The sequence below is a fragment of the Physeter macrocephalus genome, chromosome 5 (assembly GCF_002837175.3).
Source record: "Physeter macrocephalus isolate SW-GA chromosome 5, ASM283717v5, whole genome shotgun sequence".
NCBI classification, from domain to species: Eukaryota; Metazoa; Chordata; class Mammalia; order Artiodactyla; family Physeteridae; genus Physeter; species Physeter macrocephalus.
This window is the reverse complement of record NC_041218.1, coordinates 100,657,312-100,667,593: the sequence shown is the minus strand read 5'-3', so window position 1 is coordinate 100,667,593 and position 10,282 is coordinate 100,657,312. Positions and strand designations below refer to the sequence as shown.

At 50.5% G+C, this 10,282-nt stretch overlaps 1 protein-coding gene across 1 annotated transcript; it reads left to right on the top strand.

Annotated features, from left to right (window-relative positions):
• The first annotated feature begins 544 nt into the window (after window positions 1-544).
• CCDC201 (coiled-coil domain containing 201) lies at window positions 545-9,243 on the top strand. Its single transcript, XM_055084673.1, is given in 5 exon segments — window positions 545-573; window positions 999-1,086; window positions 1,088-1,138; window positions 7,101-7,580; window positions 9,157-9,243. Coding segments are annotated over 5 exon segments (735 nt in total).
• Window positions 9,244-10,282: the final 1,039 nt, after the last annotated feature.

Sequence of the window (10,282 nt, the reverse complement as noted above, 5' to 3'; positions counted from 1 at the left end):
TGGGACATTGGGATTGACATGTATACACTAATATGTATAAAATAGATAACTAATAAGAACTTGCTGTATAAAAAAATAAATAAAATTAAATTAAAAAAAAACAAACAAAAAAAAACATGCTCCTGGTTGAGCCCTTTTCTATCTCCAAGAATTGGCTAGCCAGGGAAGGCCAGTCTCTCCCAGCCAGAAAGGTTTGTAAGGTGCCAAAACATCATACTCTACAGAAAAGAAAAATATATACAATACGGAAACAGTAAGTAATTCATTGTGCTGGAGTTCAGAAGAGGCACCAGTGTGAGGTGGAAATGGAAACCACCGGTGAAGCATGACAACTCTACCAGCATGGGCAGCAGGCGTGCTGACAAAAGATGCTGCCGGTTGCTGAGTATCTACCATGTGCCAAGCATCGTACTGAGGAATTCCTACACATGATCGGAACACACAGGGGGGTGACTCTCATTGTCCTGGGCCCACACCTTCTAAATGACCAGAGCCAGGCTCTGAAGCAGCCCTTCTTACACCAAGAGCATGATTTGTATCCGTAATGCAGCTTTCAGTGCGGCAGACTAGCAGGCATGTGCGTGCCCGCAACTTGGACTTGAATCACACTTGAGCTCAGCCTCTCCAGGTCCTCACCTGCACAGAGAGGGGAATCGGGCTTCTGGGAGTCAACACAAGGAATGTAGCGGGCTCTGGGCAAAGATCGGGAGCTCGGAGGGTATGGGTCCGTTCCTGCCGTGGGCCAGGCTTGGAGTCCCCGCAGGGCCCCTGTGCATGGCCGGGCCCCGCACGTCTCCCTAGAGGGCTGCCCGATGCTGTAGTGAAGGGCACTGCTGACAGGTAACACTGTGTGCTTGGCTAATGCGACTCTGGACACACACTGAAGATTTCATAATGTTTTTATTCACAAACACAAACAAAAGAGCCTTACGTTATACTCAAAGCAGTGTGCCCAGGTGCCATGAGGTCAGGGGGACCCTGGGGGTGTACTGATGCAGCAAGAAAACATTGGGCCAGACCTCAGGATGCTGGACAGTGTCCAGGCAGCTCCCACCTTATTCACTCCAGGACTTTGGGCAAACTCTTCCCTCTCTGCAATCTTCAGTTTGCCCATCTGGAAAATGATGGACTGTACCAGGTGAGCTTTCTTTTTAAATTATTATTTACTAATTACATGTTCTTTTTAGAAAAACGTAAAATGGATTTAAGTGATGTTAAAATTTCCCATCATGTTACCTCCTAGATATTACCAATGTTCCCATTTCCATGAATCTCTTTTTGGATGTGTGTGTGTGTGTGTGTGTGTGTGTGTGTGTGTGTGTGTATGTGTGATTTTTAAAACGGGACCACACTATACCGTCTGTTCTACAGCATTTTTTCATTTACTATATTATGAACATTTTGTCTACAGTGTGTATTTACATACACAAGCATACATGTGTGTACATACATGCACACGTACACACACATGTTGACACACAGATTACTGGCTGCAGAGCATTCCTGTCCTTAGATGTGTGTGCACTTCTATCAGGGCTCTTAAAGTTAACGCTCCACAGACGTAACAGGAAATGAGTGACTACTTGGTCTGATTGTCTCCCGATGCTTCTGTAGGTGGAACTGCCCCTTCAAAGGTCGTGCGTACTCTCAAGCCTTGCACCCAATGCTGAAAGCTGACCTGCCCTCCGGGAGGGCTGTGGCCACCGAGAGCCCAAGCGGCAGGGTGGCGAGGGCCCCCTTCCACCACCACCCGCAGCACCTGAGCCTGGAGAGCTTCCCCCGTGTAATGGTCTGTGCTAACAGAAGGGGATGGGTCCCCAGTAGAACCCCTGTCTCTGACAATCTCCTTCACCACTCTTGGGCGCCTCCAGGATTCAGGGATCTCAAAGCATTAGGATGTGACCTCAGATATTGCCTCCATTTAAAGACAAAGGAGAGAACGGGGACAAAAATCCAACCACCCAAAATCACACAGCAGCTTAGTGGCAAAGTTCAGATGGATAATACTTTTTAAAAATACCAGAAGAGTAGCAAGGGCAAAGAGTGCTGATTTTGGAGTCAGACAGTCCGGGGTTCTCGTCTTTTTTGTTGTTGTTGTTCATTTTAAAGTATTATTAGTCACACCTGAGAGTGAATGAGTTTATCAGATCTTTCCCGAGAACAGGTTTGTCAGAGGGTGAGGATTTAGTGGTTCTGCTAGGCGCCCATAAATGATCTTGAGCAGCTACCCCCCGGCTTAGTCTTCTCCTCACTGAAATGGGGATAATAAACATGCTGCTCTGGGCTCCTCTGAGGCTGAGATCATGTCTCAGATCCAACGTTCGCAGGCTGCGGGGTCAGGATGGCAGCTGTTGCTCTTCTCGGCTGCGTCCTCCCTTCAGCCCCTCCCCACCCGCCAAGATGCTGAAGCCAAGGTGGGAGGTTAGTGTGTTAAGTGACCAGCATTCTAAGTGGTGTTACCGTTCATTCACTCAGCGTCACCTGGGAGTCGTTAGAAATGCCAATTATGGGTCCTCGTGCAGACCTCCTTGCGGCTGCGCCCAGCTGGGGCTCCAACAGGCCCCGGAGTGGTTCCAATCAGCTCAAGTTTGGGACTTCCGAGTCCGATTGCTGCGGTCACCCTCAGCTGTTCTACCTTCTGACTCTGCACTCCAGTCACGACAGGGCATATCTCTGGTCTTGGATGCCTTGGGGACTAAGGTGGGGCGACGATCTCCACTCCTTTAGGACGTGGTGGCAATGTTGGTAAACCACTTGGCACACCGTGAGGGCACCCCCCCTTGGCTCATTGTTGGGGGCACCCGTGGGCCCTGACTTCCTGAAGGCCTGGACACACAACCAAGTTGCACACAGAGGAACCTGCCAGGTGGAGCCGCTCAAGGCTCGGGGCTCCACCCCTGCGTGGCTCTTGCGCCTGCGGGGTCATCAAGGGGAGACTGCACACAGGTGGGCTCTTGCACGCCTGCGTGGGCCTGCCGTGTGGATCGCGCGGGTACTTCAGGGCGCAGGGACTCTCCGTGCACTGCAGCTCGCCAAGGCATCTGGTCCCCGCTGGGAAGCAGGATGGACCCCGGGGCGCAGGTAGCCCAGGGCAGGATGGGGGCGAGGCGGGGGGATGCGGGCGCGCAGGCTGGGTCGAGGTGGGGAGGTGGAGAGGGAGGCTTCTGGGCGTGCCCGGGGCGCAGGTAAGCCGGGGCACGATGGGGCTGCGGGGTGGGGGGCTGGCGGGGTGCCGGGGACCAGGCAGGAGGGGAGGGGCGCTGCAGGCGGCCGAGGTAGCGGGGCACCCGCTCCTGCCGCCGGCTGAGGCAGCAGCAGGTCCCGCCTGAGCTCCCGGGTGGGTCGGGCAGGTCCCGCGCTGGCATCAGGGGGCCTCCTGGTCCTCGGCCGGAGTCGCTGCACGACTCCCCTCGTCCTGAGCCCCGGGCCCACCTTCGTCCCCGACGGGCGACCTGTGCTCGGAGGCCCCTATTGCGCAGGCACGGCAGCCAATGCGCCCTCCCAGAGACATCAGAGGGGATTCCCTTGTTCTGCCCCCCGCCCCCCGCGCCCCTCTTCCCCCAAACCCTCTGTCCTGGGTCTCGGCCTCCCTGGGGAAAGCCCGGAGGCCCAGGGAAGCAGTGGGCAGCGGAGGGGAACCCATGCAACGCCTTTTGCTCCAGAAGCGAGATGGAAAGCGGGGCTGCACAATTAGGTCGCGGGCCCCAGGGGAAGTTCAAAACCTGACCTTCATGACCCTGTATTTTGGCTCCAGTGGCACCAGCTGACTCGGGACCCCTCAACCACTTCCGTCCCAACCAGGGGATTCCTGGGGGGGGAATTCTGAGTCTCGGTGTGCCTGTCTCTTCACCAGCCAAGTAGGGCTTTCTTTTCTCTCTTTCATTTGTAAAGAGGTAATACGTGCCCGTGGTTTCAAAATAAAAAAGCATAAACAGGTACACAGTGACTCCCGCCCCCCTCTGTCCAGCCGGCAGCATAAGTAAACATCATGTTTTTAGCCTCTTCTGGAACTATCTTTAGATTCTTTTTTTCCCTCTGTACAAAAGGACTCTACCTAAAACAGAGATCTTTCCTTATCCGTATATTAAAAAAAAAATTGTATATAAAACACTGTTAAGGGTCCTTGCATGTTTATCCATTAGGTTGTCAGTTTTTTCCTAGATATTAGAAAATTAACACCTTATTTATCTTTTCTAGAACTTGTGTTTTATCTTTTTTTTCATTTAGTATATCATCTTTTAAAAAAATTATAGTTAGTTTATTCGTTTCTTTTATGGCTTCTGTATTATGAGTTACCATTAAAAAGCCTTATTTCTGACAAATTTACAGAGGAATTCACCACTGTTTCCTTTCCAATTCTTATATAGCTTTGCTTTTTTACATTTAAATATCCATTTGGAATTTATCATGGTGAATGATGTGAATAAGAATCCAACTTTGTTTTAGATTTTAAAAAATTATTCTGCTTTTTCCTAGTAATCTATGAATTTTTAAAGAATATAATATTCAGTCCCTTGTAATTTATTTTATATAAGGTATGAGGTAGGAACATGTTTTTACTATTATTTTGTTTTTTTCCCAAATGACTGGCCAGTCAGAACAACATGCAAAGAGAAAGAGAAAAAACACCTCTCTTCCCTACTCCTTTGAAAGCCTATCTTTTCCCATATGATATTCCCATATGTATGTCGAGACCATCTTTTTCAAACAATACTAATTTTTATCTGTAAGCTTTGTATATATATTTGTAAGACAATACTAAATCATTTTTTCTGTAAGCTTTCAATATGTTACAATATCATTTTATTAAAAAACATCAAACTTCCAAAATTGAATTATTGGCTCTTTATTCACTTTCATAAATGGGGTAGTTAAAAGTAGCTCCTGTTAATAAGAATATCTTCGCTTGAAGTTTCTTTTTTGTAAAAGCCCAGCCTTCCCCCTCATCCCACGTCTTTATTCTGAGATCTCAGTCCCTGTTTGAAGTAGGAAGACTTAATCTCTTTTGACAAGTGCTGATTATCTTCCAAGGGGTTTGGATCATTTCTTTTTCTCCTTGATCTAGCAGGGGCTAAAAAAATAAGAAAAGTGAATTACCCTTACTACTTTATTTCTGTTTCTCCTTATTTCTCCTTGGATTGTGCTCTATGAGTGTTGATGCTATACTGTCTGGTGCAAAGATAATTATAACAGAAAAGCATTTTGGCTTTTATTTTTTATTACACTGTACTTCTGTGGTCTTAATGTATTTTGCCATGAATTCAGCCTTTTCCAATATAAATAGTCAAGTCCCTGAATTTTTTCACTTGTTCTTCTCTCATCGTCTTTGCCATCGTTCTACTTCGAAACTTTCTGAACACCTCATCTTCAGTGCATCCTGCTGTATACAGTGTGGAGTTGAATTTTCTTTCTAATCCAACCTGAGAGTCTTTTAATAGGTGAGTTTTTTCTCTTTGCATTTGATGTGGCAAATCACATTTGAACTTTACTTCACCAAACAGGTAAATAGATGGTAAGTAAATGAAAAGATGTTCAATGTCATTAGACATTACAGAAATTCAAATGAAAACCACTATGCAAATGAGATACCACTACTCACCTATTAGAAAACTGAAATTTAAAAAAAATTTTAGGGGCTTCCCTGGTGGCGCAGTGGTTGAGAATCCGCCTGCCAATGCAGGGGACACAGGTTTGATCCCTGGTCTGGGAAGATCCTACAAGCCGCGGAGCAACTAAGCCCGTGCGCCACAACTACTGAGCCTGAGCTCTAGAGCCCACGAGCCACAACTACTGAAGCCTGTGCACCTAGAGCCCGTGCTCCGCAACAAGAGAAGCCACCACAATGAGAAGCTCGCGCACCGCAACTAGAGAAAGCCCGCACGCAGCAACGAAGACCCAACTCAGCAAAAATAAATAAAATAAATAAATTTATTTAACAAAAAAATTTTAACTGACAGTACCAAATGCTGGTGAGGATGTGGAGGAACCAGAACTCTCCCTCGCTGCTGGTGGGATGGAAGGGATGGAAGAATGGCATAGCCACTTTGGAAGACAGCTTGGCAGTTTCTGATACCAACTCATTCTCTGGAGTAAATCTTATCTTTCAGTTTTATTTAGAGTTACGTTAATCCATTCTAAACATTTTTGCTAAAGGAAACAATGTTCAAAAGGACCCCAAGGGCTACACAGAAGATGCCATGTGAAGGATCATGATCAGTTCATCCTCCCAGGAGGAGGAGGCCCTTCCTCCCTGCTTTCTGGCGGAGCTCAAGGCATCTTGGTGCGTGAAGCCAGACCTCCACAGACGTGGGCGTCACCAGCTCTGATCCACAGCTCGTCTCTTCTGCTTACCTGCTTCTGGTCACTCACCCCACCCCGCCTTGACGTTCCCCTCAGTCACTTGATGAAGATCACACCCACCTCATAAGAATACTGTGAGATATCCAGGAGAACAGATTTTGAACGTTGCAGCACACTCCGTGGAATAAATGTTTCCATGGGAAGAAACCCTCCCTAGACTGTATTTTCAGCACCTCTAACGGTTTAATCAAGGATTTATTTTGGAAGAAGAAAAAAGGTGGCCTCGATGGACTCGCTGCTGTCTGTCATGGGGTTGGGCACTGGGATATCATCAGGCTTTTCAAAGGCATCACACCTCACCCCACTCTCAGCACCTGCACCTGCACAACACAATTCCACTTACGTACCAAAAACCGCTGTTTTGTTTTTTCATGTTGAGTTTCAATGTTGAGATGATTTCATTGGCGTTTCAAACTTTTTTTTTTTTTTCTGAAAAACCATTACCTGAAAGTCATCTGTTTTTCAATCCTATCCTTAAAAACCATCTTTCTGATGGATGCTTAAAATTTTCACCAAAAAAAGACAAAACTAGTGAAAAGGCAGGCACAGCATGAGCGTGGTGTTGTCCTGTGCTGGGTTTCATCTTGGTGCTGGAGGCTTCCCTCGCTGGGCCAGAATTGGAGCGTCTGCCTCATGGTGGTTGTACCTCGGGAATGTGCCTGGTGGGGCTTGGTGCTGGGCCCGAGGCGCCGCTTGCTGAGACCTTCCAGGATGCTGACCCCTGTGCTCTGTTTTGGTAGGTTCCTGGGTTGAGCTCCTCTGAGGATGAGAGCCTTCCTTCCGTGACCAGACGGACGTCCCTGACGAGGGTCCTAAAGCACAGCACCCCAGAGGGAGCTGCCCCCAGCTGGCACTCAGGGCTACTGGGCGATGTCCCCTCACTCCAGGAAGGGGGCTCTGCAGGCGGGTCCCCACTGCCTGTGCGCTCCCCCCGGGACCTCTCTTCGTCCCCGGGAGAGCTCAGCCCCAAGGCCCCCCCCAGAAAGAGGCGGCTTTCCACCATCCGGGCTTCTGAGGTGTCCGGTGGGCAGCTAGGATCCAGCTCGGACCCCTTTGCTTTTGAAGAAGAGCCGCCCGTGCCAGCCTCGGTCAGCCGGGGGCCGCAGCAGCGGCAGCGCAGGTCCCCCCGAGCAAGGAGATCGCCACCAAACTTGGGGTTGCCCGGGATCCCGAACGCAGCCAGGAGGAGGCCACGGGACCTGCAGAGGCTGGCTGCTGCGGTAGGACCTGACCCCGACCCGTCCCCTGGAGCTCGGGTCCCCGCCCAAGGCCCCCTGGGAAGCAGCCTGGTGACAACTGAGAGAGCAGACGCTGCCCTCTCCTCACTGACGGGCCCCTGGCCTGGGCATCATGAGGTCACCAGGACTGGAGGAGATGGTCCAGCTCAGGGCCCTGCCTGTACCCCATCCTTCCCCCACTCTGAGGGGTCCCCGTGACCCCACGAGAAGGACCTTTGCTTATGCCATGAAACGTGTGCCTCCCACGGTTCCCATGTGCTCCCCAAACTCCTTAGCTGTAGGGATGAGGCAGCACGGGGTGGGAGTCCCTGGAGAGCCCCTTGCTCTGTCCGCCCCTCAGCCGCGAGCCCCTGCAGCCTCCCCTGCTCCCCCGTTCTGGCCGACCTCGGGGTCCTGGTGGGTGGAGGGTCTCCCGCTCCCTTCCTGCTGTGAGCTCTGCTTCCCAGCCCCTCGGCTGGTCCTTCTGGTGACCTCGTGTTCTAGGAGCTTCTCGGGAAGGGGCACTGCTGTGGGCGCTGCCGCCTTGCCTCTCACGCCAGATCCTCTGCCCATTTTTAAGTTGGGTTTGCTTTGGGGCTATTGAGTTACATAAATTCTTTATCTATTTTGGATATTAACCCCTTATCAGATAGGGTACGATTTGCAAATCTTTTCTCCCATTTCATAGGTTGCTTTTCATTTTGGTGATGGTTTCCTTTGCTGAGCAGAAGCTTTTTAGTTTGATATAGTCCCACTTTTGTTTGTTTTTACTTTTGTTGCCTTTGCTTTGGTGTCAAATGAAAAAATCATCACAAAGACCATTGTCAAGGAGCTTACCCCCATATTTTCTTCTAGGATTTTTATGGGTTTTAGGTCTTACATTCACGTTTTCAAGCCATCTTGAGCTGATTGTTGTGTATGGATTTTTATGGTTTTAGGTCTTACAGTCAAGTTTTCAAGCCATCTTGAGCTGATTGTTGTGTATGGTGTATGGTAGTGTTCCAGCTTCATTGTTCAGCAGCAATGAAACTGTTCAGCAACCTAAGTCATCCTGCTCCCATCTTCCCCGCGCTGTCCTGGGGACCCTCTCCCTCCCTCCCCTGCCCTGAGCAGCTCTGGAAGAGCCCCTTGAAAACACAGCAGGAAAATGGCCTGTCTAGACAGCCTCACACAGACACTCATCTGCAGGTGCCAACCACCCCTCACGTTCCCAGCCCATGCCTAGCTGGTCCCTCCTTGTTCCTGTCCCCTCCCCAGTGACCTCTCTGTGCCCTTGTCAGACCCAGATCCTGGGGTCCTAACCCCATCCGCTCACATACCTGAGTGTCCACACGCTGGGATTCGGTCCTCTGGGAGGTTGCTAGCTCCGTCTCGGGGTCACGGTGCCCGGCACGTAGGGGCAGAGCCGTGGAGGCCGGCGAGGCCAGCTCTCACTTGTGAGTCCTGGATGGTGCCCGAAAGTCAACCCGTGTGAGGGTCTGCAGCCCTGGGTGGGCACCTGCTTTTCCAGCACAGATTGTCTCTAGCAAAGGTTGGCGCTCCTGCAAGGTAGACCTCAGAGATGCCTTTCTTTTAACAGACAGAGCGACTGAGACAGTGGGAGATCCACCTGCTTCAGAGCATTGAGGAGGCCACCAAGCACGAACTCACCATCGAAGACGACTGAGCGCTCAGCCCCAGGACCAGGACGCAGCTGTGTGCTCAGGGGCTCCTGCTGCGGCCTGACTTACTCATCTGTCCATCCGACCGTCTGTCTGTCTGTAAACCCCACACCTTCCTCAGGACTTGCTCTGGGTCCAACCTTGACCTCCATTGTACCTCTGGGTGGGCTGGGAGCAACTGGCTGATGATCTTGTTACTCAGATTCCAAACGTGGCTTTCAGAGGCGCCAACTGAGACGAGGGGATGGAGGAAGCAGGTACAGACAGGTGAGGTGGATGCCCCAGGGCCACCCTGGAGGTACCCGGAGATGAGATGTAACCCACGTACCCTGCCTTCTTCCCCAGCATGGCCAGGTGAGCCTGAGATGCTGGGATGACACAATGTAGGGAATAGGACCAAGTTTCACAGGTAAATACCAAGGAGCTAGGCAGCCCACCCAGCTGGAGAGGTCAGGGTCTTAGACTGCCACTCCAGGAAGGGCCAAAACAGTGGCTCTCAACTGGAGGGCATTCTGAGAGTTTGGGGGTGCTGGTTTGTTTAGAGTATTGGGGGGCGGGGTGAGGAATTTAGCCCCCTGCAGTAGTGCGGGGCTGTCTCCTGTCCCGTCCTTCTCTGGAACTGAGCTCTCCACCTCACTGCTTAGGATAAGGATCCCAGCAAAGGGCTGGAGGTATCTGTGACCCTCATACTGTAAGGAAAAAGAAACGGGTGCTCAGGCCACTTCAGTCAGCATAGCCCGGCATCATCCTCCCAGGTCCAGGCATCTCTGAGACACGTCTGTTAGTGGACCCGTTGTGGTTATGAATACGGAGCTAGATTTTATCCTTGTAAATGCTTTCATACCACCCCTCCACTTTAAAAGTGCTTTTTTTTTTTCCTTCTAAAAACCAAAAATGTTTACGTTTCCAGTGCCATCGTGTGCTGCCTCCGCAGCCCATCCTCCAGGCCAGTCATCCGTGACCTGGGTCTTCTCAGGGACGCAGATAAAGCCTATTGCTAGAGCAGAGTCCAACCGGGCACCCTAAACAGAGCCTCAGGCTGGC